Consider the following 18937-nt stretch of genomic DNA (forward strand, 5'->3'; position numbering starts at 1 on the left):
CCCGTGATCCTGGACGTTGACAGTGATTCAATCACAAACGGCACCGCAGGTGGTGGGACTGGCGGTGTTGGGAGTGACAGCGGTGCAACTGCTGCTGCTGCTGCCCCAGGCACTGACAGTGGTGTCAGTGCTAGTGAGGATGACGATGATGTGTGGATGGAGCGTTTAAAGCCAGTGAAATGCACAGACCAAGACGTGTACGCTTCCCCCGCAGACGTGTGATAGTGCACGAGTTGGATGACATAATTATCATAATGGAGTGAAGATCTGGTGGACATGCAGGCGTTTGCAAAAAACAAAAAAACAAAAAATGACAATGGCACTCGACATTTGCTGACCGTCATCGATCTTTTCGGTCCCTATGCATGGTGGGTTGTACCGCTCCAGAACAAGACGGGCGCACTTGTCAGAGATGCGTTTCGCAGCATCGTGACCAGCAGCAAGCGCTCACCTCGCAAGCTGTGGGTCGATGAGGGTAAAGAATTCTACAACGCAACAGTCAAGCAGTGGCTTGCTGACAACGGTATTAGCATGTACAGCACTCATAACGACGGCAAGGGGCGGTGGTTGCAGAGCGATTCAACAGAACGCTGAAACACTTTACAGCAAAATCAACAAATGTCTACATCAAAGTGCTACCCAAAGTCCAAACTTGTACATGACTACAACACCAGCAAGCACCGTACCGCAGTATTGGTATGAAACCTGCCGAGGCGTCCGAGGAGCGTAATGCATCGTTTGTACAGGATCACCCCAGCAAAAGTCCAGATGCACGCACAGCGCGGCGACGCTATGCTGTGAACGATGAAGTGAGAATTGCTGTGAGCAAAGCTCATTTCGAACAAAGGGCTACACACCCAATTGGACTGAAGAGGTGTTCGTCGTGAATAGAGTTCTACCCACCCAACCACCCACCTACAACATTCGAGATCTCATGAACGAGCCTATTCAGGGCAGTTTCTACGAACATCAACTGCAGAAAACCAAGGAAAACCAAGTTCCGCGTGGAGAAAGTCCTGCGCAAACGCCCCGGACAGTCTCTGGTCAAGTGGAAAGGCTACCCGGACAAGTTCAACTCCTGGATTGACAACGGACAATTGAGCAAGCTCTAGCTGCCGACAAGAGCAATCTTATTCTTATTATCATCATCAACATCAACATCAAACATTGCCATCATCGTAAACATCATCAACTGTGCAATTGCATTTCACGCAATTATGTTTAGCTATATTAAAAGTCTAGTTAAGTTATGGAGAAAACAAAATTATGTAGTATGTAGAAAAATAATAACATCAACATCATCATCATCATCATCAAGATCAAGATCAGTAACTCATTAGACAAATGGAATTGATATGGTACAGGGTGTGACTAATAATTGTGATTGTCAACCACAACCATCATTGTTCAGTCATCCAGCAGTGCGATGCGGTGGTGCCCATGTGCAAGTGTGCTGACACCGTCCGTTCGGATGTATCGTTTGCTGTCGAACGGCGACAAAGACGACTTGGTCATCGTCTCGGTGAAGATACGATGCGAATGGCTGCGCAGGGTGGTCATTGCGTGTGACATCCTCGTCCTGTCGACCAGACACTGACGGTAGTCCGCGATCGTGAATCTTCTCGTCACCGCTCTCTTGACGCCCTTTGCACGCTGACCACTCTCCTCGCCATCGTACGCGTACATTTTGGATCTGAGCGCCACGAACTCTGTCATGAGCTTCCCTCCGAGCTCGTCCTTAAATTTACCTACAACCTTCTTATTACTCTCGCTGTACAGAGGACTGTCGGGGCTAAAGTTGCTGGTGTCGTACTGATCGGCCATACTCTTCATGTCCGCATAGAGGTCCTCCGTGCGGAACAGCAGCACCAGCGAGTCCGTGTCTGTGTACAGCAGGCTCATGCGGTCTCCGTAGCGTGGCTGGAGCTCGTCATAGTAAAATCTGTACATGAGCTCCTTGCTCAGCTCCAGGATGCTCATGCCAACGTACACCGGCTTGTTGAGGTGGACCGCAAGCTTCCTGTTCTCGACGCCCACAAGCCCGTTGTCGAAGAGGACATGGCGGACGTAGGTGGACTTAGCCACAGCTGTGAGAATGGTATCTTCCTCGTCTTCCACACGCAGCAGTCTAATGGAGATCCTTCTTCTCACATTCTCCATTGTCTTCCCAAACACAGCGTTATTCATTAATTTGAAGAAGTCCTTCTCGAAATCGTTCTTCGCCTTCTTCCGAAGCTCCGTGTTCAGCTGGATGTAGGGCTTCATCCACGGAGCTTGGCGGAAACTGAGCACGCGGTGTACAGCATCGATCCTCAGACCTAGACGACTGTACAGCCTGAGGTTACGGTAGTGTGCTACGTAGCGCTGCTTCGGCATGAGGTTCGGGACCAGTTTCGGAGCACTCAGTCCGGAGACAGGATCTGCTGCAATCAAGTCGCGCTGGTATGGCGACATCATACTCTCGGTGATGGTTACACGCTCCGGTGCGGGTGGGTAGTCGTTCAGGCGATCGTGGAACTCTGTGGGCACTGACAGATCACACTCAACCATGTACCCAGTGTCTGCGTCATCTGGCTGGGTGAGGATCTTCTGCAGGAGTTCGTCACTGGGGGCACACCACTGGAATTTTGATGTCGGCAAGTGCTGCGACATGGCCCAGCCGTACAGGTTGTTCGCGTCGAGGTATTGAAGATATGTTGACGCCTGCTCAGGGTCGTGTGAGCTCATGTACTTGTTGTTCGCCCTGGCGTGGCGGTGTGACGCCATTGTAACACCGCCACGAAGACCGCGCTCGACGAACAGATGCATGTCCACGTCGTCCAGCAGAGTGAGCGAGATTCCTGTATGTTTCAGAAGGGCGTCCCACGCGAATCCAGGCAGGGTGTAGTAGTGTGTCGGGTCCAAATCGTACGTGGCCATTGCAGTGCATCTAAATTTCTCAAACACATCTGCAAGAAGGTGCACATCGGTCTTCAGGTAGAGATCATGGTAGTCGCCCATGTCGGTGCATGTGCCGCTTGGGTTATACATTCTAGTTGGATACCCTGCAGATGCTGCAGAGCGCGGGACAAAGGAGATACGCTACTGGATGTCACACAGTCAAACACCCAGGAAGAACAAGTGCACGCTGTCATTCACTTCCAACCCACTCCATGCCAATCAAGCCGTACTGAGAATGGACGATACCATCACAGGCGTGTACAGAAACTACAACATTTATGATTCATTCCGTTTTCTTTACCAAGTGTATTGATAAATTATAATAAAATGTTTTTAATGAATAACGTCATGTATTATGAGGATGATGATGATTTGAGTGTGTGTGTGTGTGTGTGTGTGTGTGTGTGTGTGTGTGTCCACATGTCAAATAATATAGCTCAAAGTGAGTGAGGCAAGGATAGACATAAAAGTAATCAATGTGAGCATTTGTGGAATTCCACAATTCGTGAATGTTGACTGAGTTTGCTGGCAACGCTTGTAGTGCACCACGTCAAGACCATGTAGTTCTCGATCGAAGAACTCAACTAGAGTGCAGTGCAGCTCATGATCGTATCCTCTCAGCGACACTTCTTCACACAAGAGAATGAGCATTGCAACCAACACGATGATCATACTAATGTTGTTACTGGAAGGGGTGCTCTTCACCTTCTTGAACACGCAGGATAGGTTCTTCATGAGGTGGCGTTGAGCAATGTCCGACTTGCCAGTAGCAGTACTAGGCGTACTTCCATCAGGGCTTGGATCAACTGGAAACAGCAGCTTCACTACATCAAGTAGTTCTTTCCGCCCGCAGCAAGCCATGTCCTTGGCAGCAATCCAGATCAAGTTGGTTATGGGGTGACTTTCAACAACTGCTTGGTCATATCCATGGTCTCCATTAAAAGGTTCCACCAGGTTTGTCAGCGAGGTTGCGATTCCTAACCGCGCAGCACAACGCATCAGCGCACCCATTGGACAATGGCCGTCCTCACCATGATCTTTCAAAATAGACCACATGTTCATGATCTTCTTCTTGTTGTTGTTGTTGTTGTTGTTGTTGTTGTTGTTGTTGTTGTTTTTCTTCTTCTTCTTCTTCTTCTTCTTCTTCACCAAAGTAATAGCAAGGATGAAGACAACAACAACAATTACTTGTGACTTGGCAAGGATGCTTTGCGAAATGATGGAAAATTAAGATGTCAGGGGTTTTATACAGCGGCAACGGTACCCTTCATCATCATCTTCCTCGCCCTACACATGGCACTTGAGAAACGGTACAGCGCACATTTCATCTCCGCAGGAATTAATTCCACACGAGGTTCACAGCACCCGTAAGATTGGATTAGTCTTTGCATCAGTTCCTTCTCCTCAGAATTAAACTCTCGGATATTCTGCTTAAACTTCTTCAGCTGAAAAGGGGTAAGAGGTTTTGTACGGATTAGAAGTTGGCGGAGCCAGGCTTTCGAAAATTGCTGCGGTTTGCAACTCATTAGCTTGCTGGATCGTGCCCACGCCACATGGCTCTTTGGAAGATATGGCAAAAGCTTCTGGCAAATCTCGTCGTGCTCAGCACAGATGCATGTCAGAGCTATGGCATAGTTCAGGCTCTTGTAGCCACTCTCCTTCTTCATGTACTGCAACGGTTCCAGCACACCGTGAAGGTTCAGCAGGACACCGGTCTTCTGCATGAAGCGTACCAGATGTCTGTCGACGGCAGTCAATCGCTCCCGAGCCGCATATAGCCGTGGGAGAATGCATCTCTCTGTAAAATTCACCTCCGGCAACAGCACGCTATCAAGAACAAGTCCGCATACAGTACACACAAAGTGCCCCTCGTTCACAACTTGATGATTATGAAAACATTTGTCAATGTTTGGACTAGGAGGAGGGGCATCAGGACAAGGGTCATCGTCATGCTCAACGACGGCGCGTTGACGCTCCTTGTACGCACGCAGTATTTCAAATTGCTCTTCAATATCCAATATGCTAAATTTATAAATGAGTCACACCTCCTAAAAAATACCCCCCTATGACATCATACCGTAGAGCTAGTTCTAATTAGCCTGGGAATACCTAGAAGTTTCCAGAACACATTCTCAGACAGTGACTCTTGTCAACAACCACACCCACCACTTTAAAAGCAATTATGACGCCGAGAGGCACTTCAAACACCACTTAATCATTAATCCAATTAAATATGACACCTGGCCCACTTCAAAACCACTTCAGATCTCAAGTGGCCACTTCATTACCACTTATCCAATTAAAAGGTCAAGTGGCCACTTAATTAACAACCGCAAAGTTCAAGTACCCATTCATAAGGTCAAGTGGGTTCAACCTTGCACCAGAACCCGTCCGGTCACTACTACTAAAAAGGCCAGAAAATCCGATTACTGTATTAAAATCAACTAATTTTCGCTGGCGATTTAATTTCGCTGATTTCGCGTCTTGGTACCAACCGGCCAAAGTGAAACGCAGGCCAAAGTTTGTCATACAGGCAAATGATGCATGATTGAGCAATGGATGCATGTGAGAGCAAAAATACCGATCGACTCAATTTTGACGTGAAATTGCGCGTCACGTCGGAAATAACGTGCATCTTAACCTCTCTGATAGAGAGGTTTCTATTTCTCATCGGCCAAAATTTGTTGATTTACAGTATAAGGAGATAAAAAGGAAAGAAGGAGCAAACCAAAAGTAGATGATTATTAGAGAAATAACAATCCGCAATAAATTCTGCAAATACTTTTGCCTCAGTTCTTACAACATGTACGATGAGCTAGGCAAAAAAGCATAAAAGCATAGCGGAGGGCCCTGAGCTTCCAAGCTCTCTCGTTTTACTAGGGAACTCCCAACAGGCGTTGCCTTTTTACTGGGAACCCTAGGAATGACTTGGTGCTTGTGACAAATGCAGAAAGGGGCTTAGCTTGACGACATCCAGGTGGAAGCATGTTCCATCTGTCTGCTGCCAAAAATGAATTAGCATTCAGGCCGTAACGAGACGTAGCTCTGGGTAGGTTCAGAGCAGCTGAAGCTTGACCGCGGGTAGCAGCATTTGTGCGGCATGATGCAGAGCGGGGGGGTAAATATCGTGCTTAAAAGAGGACTGGTGCAACGAGATAGACACCTAAAAACAAACACAAACAGCTTCAAGTTTACACGGCGAGAGAAAGTATACAGGTTATATTTGGTGAGAATGAAATCGATAGAAGTATACTGATCATGGCCAAACACTCGCCTTAGGCACCTATTGCTGGTTGACTCAAGTTTGTCTCTGAGTTTAGCAGACAAGCAGTGAACATAACATGTGCTGGCATAGTCCAAGGTACTCTGGACAATTGTCAGGTAAAACATGCGGCGGCCGGTCATGGAGACATCGCGGCGCCCGTGGCGGAATGAGGCAACCTTGCACTGTGCCTTTGCGCACACACGCTCAACCTGCTGCTCGAAGCTGAGCGACGAGTCCAATAGGAGGCCAAGGTACAGAACATGGCTGGACTCGGGGATTACGGTGCCTTTGCAGGTGATGCTGGGGATCACGTCCAGTTGCGCAGTAGGTCGTCTGAGCAGCAGTAGCTGAGACTTTTTGGGATTCAGCACCAGTCCCCGCTCGCTGAGAAAGTCCTCCAGATTCAAGAGATCTGTCTGAAGCATTCTGAGCACGGTTGAAGCCTTGCGACCGATGACGTAGAACGCGATGTCGTCCGCAAACAGGAGAGCACGGCAATCTAGTAGTAGTAGTATTTATTATTTGACTAGGGGAGTCCCAACAGGCATGGCCTTGTTACAGGGAACCCTAGGTGAATCTTTGTGAGGTGAGCAAAAGTACCAGCAGATTGTGCCTGACGACAGTTTGGAGGGATCTGACCGGCCGTTCAAGAGTTATGGCCGAAAATGTGCCCTTGCAAGGAAAGATTTTTTGTTGCACGCTGTGATTTGTTGGCAGCACTGTATTTGAATGTGAGCAGACCGTGCGCAACTTGTCGTATCATGGAAACACGTGAAAGTGTGCAGAATTTTGCTCCAAGTCCAAAAAATCAGGTTTTTGAGCCACGTATTGGGCTGCACGGCGGCGGGCTTTGCCCGCCGCCGTGCAGCAGGACTTTTGCCAGCACGCTCGTGACGTTGCAGATATGTGGCTTGATTATTGTAGTTGACGTTGATTTAGTGACTTTGGCAAGTTTGAGTCATGTCAAGAAGTCAGGTAGGATTCAGTACTAGGCAGTAGTGAAACGTGAGTGGTAGTCTTTGCCGGTTTCTGAGGGTATCTTGGATTTGGTGTGCAGCGCTGTGGAAATGGCTTGCTGTGGAGGTCCCAGCACTGGATGTTGTATCAAAGGTACGACCTCGTAGCACGTGCTTAACCTAAAAACATCAAAAATTGACTTGGGTCTGTGGGAGTGTGTGAGAGAACGCCCACTCGTTCCGTTGTGACAGATTCCAGGGCCTCGTTGAGGGGCCCTATCCCATCACCCATGGCTGCTTCTGGACTTGTTCTAGGTTTGGGTCCCGCGCACGAACAGAATGAGCACGAAAATGTGAAAAAAATTGTAAATGCATTTGTTTGGCTCCTGGGTGGCTCGCACACCGTGGCACTATGCCGGAAATTTGAGTTTTTCCGGCCTGGAAAGCCTGTCAGTGAGGCGCAAGAACTTGTAAATCATATCTTGAGGGCCAGCATAGTGGCAGGAGGGTGTGGTCAAAATTTCACTCAAATCCATTGAGAAACACCAAAGTTGCGGTCAATTGAATGCCATATGAAATTTTTGGGTAGGCTGCCCCCTTAATAATAAACACAGCTCACATCTTCCCTGAACCTGTTATACGGGAGGAGAGTCGACGCATCTGTCAACAGTGTCAAGCCAAGTTAGTCTATCTCCTGCAGCTTGCAGCTGCCGTACACTTAAGTAGTCATTAACCCCTAGGCTCTGCCCACCCAATTCTTCCTCACTCTTTCTCCTTTCTTACACTATTATCTCTTATTGGCCATTGGCTATCGTGGGAATAAAGATTTGAAGCCATCCACGGTTATATAATACCATGTACTGCACATGTACATGGACATGTTTTGTTTTTTAAATTTTTTGTTTCATTTTGCTTTGCAGTTGTTGCCGCGGTCGACCGATCAGGCCAGTGAAATCATGTTCTGTGATTGCCCGTATAAGACTAAGAGGCTTCCCATACTGGCTATTACATGTACTGTGCAGTATTCTGCTGCTGCTGCTGCTGCTGCTACTGCAAAGTGTACTGCATGTACTGTAATGTCCTACATGTACATAATACAATCATGATAACATTGGTAATACTATTAATTTTAGATAAACATTGTTTTAGTTCACACGTGTTGGCATCTGCCTGTGTTGGTTTCTCTACTATAAATAAAAGAATACGACTATACTTGTTGGTTGACAGCATGAAACAAGGTGGAGGACACCGTGTTCGGAAACAGTGACCTTTCTATAACCACCCTGGCTCTACCAACCGTGGGTGGTTGTAGTAAGGTCACTGTTTCCGAACACGGTGTCCTCCACCCTGTTTCATGCTGTCAATCTAACAACATTGTAGTTGACAGCGCTAATTAATTTGTAATTTTCACCCTCCTGCTTCTCATTCTCATTGATTAGTGCCTTCCCTCCACCAACAGCAATAATCATTCTTTCTGAAGAGGACCAGTAATAGACTGATATTATGGTCGAAACGTCAACTCAGCTGTGATCACTTCTATCCTTGTGTACTCAGTCGCTTTCTTCATATCTCCAACTCTCTCTCTCTCTCTCTCTCTCTCTCTCTCTCTCTCTCTCTCTCTCTCTCTCTCTCAGATAGTCTGTAGGTGGTGTTCGTTCTACTTCTTTCTGCACCACTCGTTGAGGGGGTTCTAACCAGGCGGAATGTGAATCGGAAAGCGAAGCTACCCAGCTACATGTAGTTCACTTGTCCAAGCCATGTACATTATACATGTACATTATACATGTACATTATACATGTACATTATACATGTACATTATACATGTATAATGTGTATTATGTACATTATACATGTATAATGTACATATACATATACATGTATAATGTATGGCCTCATTTCCTCTGTGCTGCGCTGACGAGTCCACAAAGGACGAAACAGTTCTGTCCGCAGATTGAGTATTTCGCTCCTGCTCTTGTAGCAGTTGAGCACTCTTGCGTGGGGTAGTGCCTTTGCTGTTTGCTTTATGCAGAGCTCACTGACATGTCAGTTTGAGCACTCTGGCAAGGTACGTTCGGGCCTGATTGGAAATTTTTATTTCCATTGCTATCAGGTTCGGCCTCATTTCCTCTGTGCTGCGCTGACGAGTCCACAAAGGACGAAACAGTTCTGTCCGCAGATTGAGTAATGTACATGTACATGTATATGTACATATACATATACATTATAAAAGCCCTGGCCTAGTGGATGTTCTTGATTATTCCCACACACCACACGCCACACACCACAGACCACACACCACACACCACACACCACAGATGTACATACACAATGTACATGTACTGAGCCTCTGCTGGCTCTGGCCAAGAAGTACATGTAAGTAAAGTATTATTAAATAATAATTTTGAACGGATTGGGAGAACTTCAAATTCAATGGATCAGTTGGGGAAGTGAACTGCCTGAAAAGAGAAAAAAATCGCCAGACCCACCAGGACTCGAACCGGTGGGTCTGGCGATTTTTTCTCTTTTCAGGCAGTTCACTTCCCCAACTGATCCATTGAATTTGAAGTTTTCCCAATCCGTTCAAAATGTATCACTCTCTTTCACTTCTGGTAGGGTCCAGAAACTGACCGTGGTTGGTCCCCTGGGGGAGGGAGAAAGACCCAAGTGCCATCAGTATGTGTGGCCGGCACGTGTTGTGAGCTGCATGCCTTTGGAGTGAAAATCTTGTCAGCGCCTTCTACATTGTAGGTTCAGCCCGGTCCCATACTAGCTCAGTGGTTAGAGCATTGCTCATGACAAGCAAGGTCCCGGGTTCGAGTCCTGGTGGGTCTGGCGATTTTTTCTCTTTTCAGGCAGTTCACTTCCCCAACTGATCCATTGAAAAAATAATAATAATAACACAGATACGCGTACAACATGCACAGCCATGCTTCCGCTGCTGTTCTCCAGCTCTGTCCAATATAGTTATTATGTATGTCAATATCCGGCAGTTGTGGGGGGTGTGGTAGTACTAAAGTAAGTAATATTAAAAGTAAGTTGGCAAGAACCTCACCACTTGAATCCATGCGTCCCTGTACTGGTGTACCGGCGGCACGGATCATCTCAAGTGCACCATTAGCAAAATACATGACACTGTAAAGAAACACTACAAACAGCATTACACCACCATTCAGCATTACACCACCATTCAGCATTCTATGGCCCAGCGCCACTCAAGCGCGAGCGCTCAGCAGCATAATATAATTATAATTATTATGTCCAACAGCTACTGTAACTGCTGTGTGCATGTGCCCACACAGACTGTGATACAGATTGCAGCAGGGAGTCGTAAAATATTTTACGACTCCCTGGATTGCAGCAGAAACAACTCTCCGTGTAGTATAGTAGGCCAAGTGCAACAACAACAAACTGTGCCAAAAAATACTACTACTACTAGCAAGAGTACATAACCCCCTCTCGCTACTAGTACTAGTACGCCTCGTATGAAAAATCGAGTGTGTGTGTGTGTGTAACAGTGTATGTGGTGTCACTGTGTGTGCGTGCGCGCGTGTGTGTGTATGAACTTGTCGGAAGGCTACCTTCTTGCCAAAGCATTTGTATTTTGCGTTTTGTATTTATGGGTTCAATCAAGAGTACAGATGTACTCTTATGTACTCTTGGTTCAATGTTAGTTGGACTAGCTTCGGCTCCACAATCCAGTCACGTGTCGTTACTAGTATAATTATTATTATACTTTTATAGCTTTCATGGCTGAGGTTGTTGGTATGTTGGCTCTGGGTTCCCAGCGCTCAGTAGCCGAGGCTGGTTGATAAAGACTTTAAGTAACTCCATTCTCCAAGGACTTCTGAAGTAATAGGAAGTTAGGTACCACTACTAGTGCATCTAGTGTCTGCTTCTGTCAAAGCAGCGTGTTGTCTATACTGGTTACCCCAGCAAGTTATTATTATTCCCGTAGCTATGCAGAAGACGTTACTTCAGTAACGTCTGGCGCTAGCCAGGGTCCACACAGCTTTAATTTGGTGTTTGTGTGTTTGTGTGTTTGTGTGTTTGTGTCACGCCTGGCGCTATCCCGTATCTGTCCCGTACCGTACCGTACCATCAAACACAGCTGGCCACATACATCTGGTCGCACTATTCAAAGAGGGCTTTCAAACGCAAGATCATAACGTGAAGCAACTTGGAAGAATGAGTATGAATGCGAAGTGCATGGGGGAATGCATGTAGCGCGATAGCGCGGGTTCGAATCCCAGGTAACGCCTGAAAAAAATAGGAAACATCCCTTTTTCTCTTTTTTTTTAACGCCGGAAGTTGCAAACCGGCTTTATACTGGTTATGTCCGACCCACCATCGAATACGCCTCGCCACTGTGGCAGTTCCAACTGTCCGCATCCCAAGCGGCGGTGCTTGAGCGTCTGCAGGCCAGATTGGCATGCATCGTCTTGAGACAGTATGGTGTGTTTCCCTCCGCTACTGAACCGAAGGCATCTCTGTTCGCGCACCTGCAATGGTCCAGTCTGGCATGGCGGCGACACATCCAGTGCCTCCGGGAGCTCCATCACCTGGCCCACCACCAGACCACTGCCCTTATGGAGCTGGGCTATAGTCTCTCCACCAGCGCGCGGCGCCCTCTCCAACTTGTACCGCCTGCCAGGGCGAGCAGCTACTCGCGTGCCACCTTCCTCTTTGTTACCGCTGCCACCTGGAATTCTCTCCCCACTGACATTAGAACCACCCAAAATAGTCATTGCTTTGTGTCTCGTGTCCGTACCATCTTTGCCAACACTCGCTTCGAACCCGCTGGTTTCATTCCTTCCAGAGTTTCTATAACATAGTAAAGAATGGTATGGCTGATTTCTACAGTATGCATTTGTTATAACGCTTCCTCTTCTCAATCTATATGTTATAATTTTGCAGATATATTCCCAGCAAGCCATGAACGGAGACCCCCTCGACTTAGGGCCTGGTCAGACTGCGGCAAAATCGAAATAATCCTTGGATTATAATCCGAATCTCCATAGTAACTTGCCGCCAGAGCGGCAAAAGCGAGAGTTGACGCTCCAAAAAAAAGCAAGAACGGACCACGCTTTTCCGCTCCAAACAGGATTTGACGCTGATACGCCATTGACGCTGATAATCACTGATTTTTTCATCTCGATATCGAAGAGCTAATTGGCCACGGACCAGTGGCGTGCACCGACTCTTGAAAGGGGGATTTCTAGAGTTGGTAAAACAATTTCTGGAGACCCACTGCATAATTATGTATTTGTGCACATGCGCATCCCCCGAACATCCCGTCGGAGATAACGGTGAGGGCTAGGGAGGAGGCTAGGGGGGGGGGGGGGGGGGGACTCAAGATCAGGGGTGCAGGGCACCAATGAACACTGGTGCTGATGAGATGCGGGGCTCTTCCGACTGCTGTCATCAGATCATGCCGGCACAAACGCGTCTGAGAGGGCACCAGGTACAGGGGTAGAAAGGACAGAAATAAAAGTAATGAGGAATGAGGAATGAAGGGCTAGGGAGGGGACGATGTTACATGGAAATGTTGATACATGTACATGTATAACCGGTAGGAGGATAAAACGGGTACGGGTTACCTTTTACATACCAGCACTTCAAAAAGTATTTGCAAAGGGGGTGCAAAACTCAATGTACTCATATACGTGTACATGTTTGTCATATTGAACCCGTAAAAGTTTGATAGGCCTAGCCGCCCAGGCTACATGTATACACTACACTCTACAGTCTATAACTGTATAACACTATGCTATGGTAGTTCACTAGTCCACTCCATGCAGGCATGTTTGTTTCATCAGAACACTGCTTACATTGGACGTATCTTTCTTTCTGTTCTTATGACGAAGTTTTCGGCATGTATTGGCAATGTTCCACATGATTCCAATAAAGAGTTATGGACCTTGCTTCGAAGGAAGCTCGCGGGAGAAAAGCGGAGCCCCGCTTCCTTGAGTCGCGGCCGGAGCAGCGCTTCATTCTGAAGCAGCGCAAGTGGATCAGGGATGCACATTTTTACGTCTTCCAGTCGACAACGTTTTTTTACGAATATCTCTGCTGCGCACATGAGCGAGAACGAAAGGCTATCATCTTGATTTGAGTCAACAGTTTGGAAGGAGATATCGTCAATCATATCCTTGAACTGACTTGCATCGCGCGTGCTTGACTCAAATTTCGAGACAAAACGGATTTCTTGAATGTCATCGCCAATCCAGGAGCGAACCAGAGCTAGAGATCGATCTCTCTGTGGCTACTCTCCATTGAAGAAAGAGAGAATAATGTATTTTGAACTGCATGCAAAGCAACTCTCTCTCACTTCGAAATAAGGACATAGTCACTGTACTGTAAACTGCCCGTCGATCGACGTGGATGCACGATAAGCAATCCAATAGGCACGCTTTTCCTTTAGCAAGATTGCCCGAAAAAATGTGGTTTCCAGACACCAAAAAACTCATACGGTGCACGCGCCTGCGGACAACAACAAAACTCATAAGGATGGTTGCAAGGATTGCACTGAAGGTGTTGGCGATCCCCAAGGTGAAGGAATTTGACGTCGTTCGTGGAGATTACCACTTGACGCTCCAAATGAAGTTTGAATTTTCACTCTCCCCACATGTGTAGTGTGATCGCGATTCAAATTCTGGACGCTGTTCTGTTTTCGTCAGGCAACCAAAATTTGTCGTATTACCCTCCACCGTACCTGTCCCGTACCTGTCCCGTACCTGTCCCATACCTATCCCGTACCGTACCGTACAATCAAAGACGGCTGGCCACAATGCATATTCAAATAGGGCTTTCAAATACAAGATCATAACGTGAAGCAACTGAAGAATTAGTATGTATGCGAAGTGTATCGGGGGATGCATGCAGGGCGATAGTGCGGGTTCGAATCCCAGGTTTAATATGTCTAAAAACAAAAAGTAGAAACTTATAAGAATTTATAACATCCCTATTCTTTTTTGTCTAGGTCATCAAGACAAAAAAGCATAGCGTAGGGCCCTGAGCTTCCAAGCTCTCTCGTTTTGTGGTATTCTCTAGCTTCTGTTTGTTTTGCAGTTGTTCTTGTGCAACCCCCCACCCATTTTTTCGATGCCTAGTTGCAACGCTGACGCCGAGACCTCTGGTCGGTTGAGTTGCTCCCAGCACATCAGCACGTCGTCCCTACATCCTCTATGTTTTGTCCTTTTCCTCGTTTCTTTTTGTTCTCCACCTGTTTTCCAGTAGGGCTGTGTCAATAGTAAAAATAAAAATAAATAAAAACGTGTAGTGGCAATAAATAAGATAAATTGTGCACTCATAACAACAGCAAAAATGAAGAAAGTCAAGTTCCATAACGTTTTCTTGTGACTGTCATCAGTGGAACGCCGTCACATAAAAATGTAATAACTAAAACACACACTTACATGTATATACATGTAGCTAATATGGTTTCAGGTAGAAATACAGCAGCTAACAAGAACAACAAGCGAAGTTTGCACCTTTGCAATGTGTGAATATAGTGTATGTGAGTGAGTGTATGTGAAGAAAGTTTCTTCAAGCAATTGCAGGTGTTGGAAGCTGTGTATATTCGTACTCGTGACCCTGTGCTATGTAAACAGAAAGAAAACGTTGTATCACTCACACTCTTCAAGTAATACACACGCACCATTACATTCATTCACACAGTATCACATTCATCTGCCACTACCTTTCTCACATACACTACATGTATATTCACACATTGCAAAGGTGCAAACTTCGCTTTTTGTACTTGTTAGCTGCTGTATTTCTACCTGAAACCATATTAGCTACATGTATATAAGTGTGTGTTTTAGTTATTACATTTTTATGTGACGGCGTTCCACTGATAGTCACAAGAAAACGTTATGGAACTTGACTTTCTTCATTTTTGCTGTTGTTATGAGTGCACAATTTATCTTATTTATTGCCATTTTACGACTATTGTCTCCTCGTCGATTGTTTAAAAACGTGTAGGGTGTAGGGCTTGGCGGATAATGCCGGCAGAATTTTCAGCAGAAAACGCCTGTTTGGGGGGGGGGGGGGGTCGAGCATATTTCGGCAGAACGGGGGCTGAAAAAGCATTCTCTGCCATGTCAAATGACAGTTACCACGGAATTGGCGTGCGACGTTCTGCTTTTGCAGCAGATTTGCCGCGTTCTTCGACACGCAGTCCATCCATCCACCAAATGTGGCCGGAACTATTACTTTGCGGAAGGTAGCAGCCTTGAATGGCAGGCCAGTGGCAGAAGTCTACGAGTCGTAGATCTACATAATATGGCCCAGTTGCAGCGATTTTCGACCTTCGGTGAAAAAGCCCGCGTGTGAAAAGATTCAAATCAAATCATCTTTTGCTGCGCAAGCCGGGCCGCGGACGGGTATTCCGTGGATCACGACACCAGTGAAGTCAGACTTGAAAATGTTCGCAAAACAAGCATTTTGCAACGAAGGTCGAAAATCGCTGCAACTGGGCCATATTATGTAGTGTGGCTAGCCTTCATCTGAAGTGCGCCTGCGCCGGCCACATTGTGTTCTTTTTCATGCCTTGTCTAGTATTTCACATGACTCATCTTTTTAGATCCTGAACCCAATTATGTGTGCCAAGTGTATTTTTACATAACTGGATTTCAGCAGAAATTTCAGCAGAAAATGCACTTTCATGAGCAGAATATTGAGCAGACCGAAAAGCAGAATGAGGGATTTCGGCGAGCATTATCCGCCTAGCCCTAGTAGGGTGTGCATAGGTAACAAAAAGCCTCTTGTACGGGCAAAGCAAATGTGCTTACATTAAATATTATGACACAAAATCTCAATCCAAAAAAATGAACAAAACGCCAAGAATCTGAAGAAGAAGACTCAATCCAATTCTTTGTTGCCATAACTGTCTTGGCCGTTTTTATGCCGATGTACTCCGTGTGGTGTAGACCATGTGTGCATTGCATATACATAATTTATTGGTGGTCAATTCACATGGCTTCACACTGCAAGTTCGCAGGTTGTGTTGAGCGGGCAGTTCAATACTACTAGTGTCTGGCGCTAGTCTTGATCTGTCTCATTCAGATCTTGTCCGCTATCGTTTAGAGAAAACCTGTGAGACTGTGGGTGCACATCCAGTGCATTTGCAGATTTGCGTGCTTCTCTTGCGACGGGCGTACATGTACATGGTACATCATGGTGTGTACATTGTATGTGTGCGTGTGGGCGTGCGTGTGTAAGGGTTCCAACATTTCGGGGATGGGAATACTGAATAGCTCGGCTGGTACAGTACTACTAGTACTAGTAACAGTACATCATAATGATTTTTCCGTACTCTTGAGTCATGGCCATGGGTGTTCCTGGGTCCGTGGCTTTGGGTACTTGCGGGCAGTTACTGAGTAGCTCCATGTACCGTGGCATGATGTACATGTACAGACTGTGTCGATGTCAGTAGGTAGGGTCCTAGGGACCGTTCCAAATACATGCTACAAACTTTAGTACAAAGTACCAATGGCACATCCGCGTCGTAGACCAGGTATCTCTCTTCGTCTAATACTGTACTACAGACCGATATCTACCCCGATTTATCACTCCCTTAGTATTGACTCCCATAGATTTTTGCCATACCTAATATTCCTGCATATTTCACTCCTTAGGGCTATATTGACCGCTTATATTTGACCAGCAATAGGTGCCTAAGGCGAGTGTTTGGCCATGATCAGTATACTTCTATCGATTTCATTCTCACCAAATATAACCTGTATACTTTCTCTCGCCGTGTAAACTTGAAGCTGTTTGTGTTTGTTTTTAGGTGTCTATCTCGTTGCACCAGTCCTCTTTTAAGCACGATATTTACCCCCCGCTCTGCATCATGCCGCACAAATGCTGCTACCCGCGGTCAAGCTTCAGCTGCTCTGAACCTACCCAGAGCTACGTCTCGTTACGGCCTGAATGCTATTTCATTTTTGGCAGCAGACAGATGGAACATGCTTCCACCTGGATGTCGTCAAGCTAAGCCCCTTTCTGCATTTGTCACAAGCACCAAGTCATTCCTAGGGTTCCCAGTAAAAAGGCAACGCCTGTTGGGAGTTCCCTAGTAAAATAATAAATTCTACTACTACTACTACTACTACTCCTTTTTAGCGATTGAACACATGCTTTGGTTAGTCGTGATAAATCTAATATTGACTTCGTACTTGGTCAGTATAGGAAATAAAAGACCTCGTAAAAGACCTTGGCTTCGCCTCGGTCTTTTACTCGGCTTTTATTTCCTATATTGACCTCGTACTCAGTCAATATTAGATACATATTCATGCTCTGCACATCCACCTAGTAGTACCTGTACCATGTGTACTAGGCTGTAGTGTAGTGTTAGCATGTACACTGTAGTGTGCGTGAAAACTACCAGTAGCGTACTACTACTACGAGCACAGTCAGTGTCGTGTTCAACGCTGTAGCTGTGCGCAAGACCGATCCACCGGCGGGGCGCGTTGTGTGAGATCGAGAGGCTACTACATGTACAAGCTGCCGTGTACATGGTGTATGGCAGGCAGGGAGGATCTAGGACTAGGATGCAAAGAAGTCAAAGAAAATAATAATAAAATGCAAGTGAATAACACTATTGATTGTATACAGTGATCGTACACGTGCCCACACCGGTGCGGATCGAACGATTATAGTGCATGCGCCGGCACGTGCACGATTCGGCTACAGCTATCCTATGCGCCTATGCCTATGCCTAGTACTAGTACGGTAGTAGACTAGCGCTAGGTACAGCCTACACTACACTAGTAGTAGTAGTCACTACGTCTACAGTCTGGGGTCGGGGGCTAGCCACGCCAGCGCGCTAGCGCGCGCACGCAGCCGGCCACGTCCTTTTGATTTTGACATATTTTCAGCCTCTGAGCTGGTCTGGAACGGACCGATCGATCGCGCACGCTGTGCTGCCGTTGTACGCAATGATTATGTAGACCCCAGCTGGAGTGCAGGGATTTGTGCAGGAAACGATGCCAGTTGCTCTCAGTCTTCTTCGTTGCCTTTTCGCACTCGAGTCATTTGTAGCTTCGTCTTCTTTTCAATCTCCTAAATCATCATCATGGGTGACTGGTCGAATGGTCTCTGCGGCTGCTTCAGCAACTGCACGCTATGCCTCGTGACATGTCTAGTGCCGTGCATGGTCATCGGAAAGACTGCCGAGGCTGTGGATAAGAGCTGTGTGATGTGCTGTCTGGCTAGCATGGTGCCCATCCTCAACATCTTGTGTTTCTTGCAAATTCGCGGCGACGTGCGTGAGAAACAGAACATTGACGGCAGCTGCTGCGGCGACTTGCTCTATTTCCTCTTCTGCCCGTTCTGTTCGGTGGTACAGACGGCCAACGAAGTCGGCGTCTTCTCCTAAACTGGACGCTGGAGCGCGCGCAGTCTCTCCCCATCCTCTTGTCGTCTAGTACTCTACCCTTTTCTGGTCTTTCGTCCTGGGTGCCAGCTTGCCTCTGTCAGACTATTCGCTAGCATCGCTACTGGCTAGTTGATCACTAGCCCACCCACTCACTGAGCGCTAATGTTGATTGCCGTAAGTTAGCTCGTCTTCTAATGTCCTCTCTTCACTCTGCTGCTTATCCCCTCTCGCTACCTGGACGATGTGTAGGGACGCTGGGGGTTGAACTGCGCGCGCGATTGCCGCGTTCCCTCCGTCCTGTGTTGCTGTTGCGTCTCAGCGTCCGTCGCCGAGCGGTCGTGCTGCGCTCTGAAGAGGGATCATGATGTCGTCTGGAACTCCTGGTGGTGACA

General features: G+C 46.8%; 2 protein-coding genes across 2 annotated transcripts; one reads left to right on the forward strand and one right to left on the reverse strand.

The window, feature by feature from the left end:
* Window positions 1-1407: 1407 nt before the first annotated feature.
* LOC135810674 (uncharacterized) lies at window positions 1408-3030 on the reverse strand. Its single transcript, XM_065324166.1, has one exon. It carries the CDS (start codon window positions 3028-3030, stop codon window positions 1408-1410), a length of 1623 nt encoding a protein of 540 aa, XP_065180238.1.
* A 15212-nt stretch (window positions 3031-18242) lies between these two features.
* LOC135810675 (uncharacterized) lies at window positions 18243-18545 on the forward strand. Its single transcript, XM_065324167.1, has one exon. It carries the CDS (start codon window positions 18243-18245, stop codon window positions 18543-18545), a length of 303 nt encoding a protein of 100 aa, XP_065180239.1.
* Window positions 18546-18937: the final 392 nt, after the last annotated feature.

This window comes from Sycon ciliatum, chromosome 2 (assembly GCF_964019385.1).
Source record: "Sycon ciliatum chromosome 2, ocSycCili1.1, whole genome shotgun sequence".
In the NCBI taxonomy this organism is placed as follows: Eukaryota; Metazoa; Porifera; class Calcarea; order Leucosolenida; family Sycettidae; genus Sycon; species Sycon ciliatum.

What these genes read in the sequence shown, in the direction of transcription:
- LOC135810675 (XM_065324167.1), top strand. Translation starts at nt 18,243, where the DNA reads ATGGGTGACTGGTCGAATGGTCTCTGCGGCTGCTTCAGCAACTGCACG.
- LOC135810674 (XM_065324166.1), bottom strand. Translation starts at nt 3,030, where the DNA reads ATGTATAACCCAAGCGGCACATGCACCGACATGGGCGACTACCATGAT.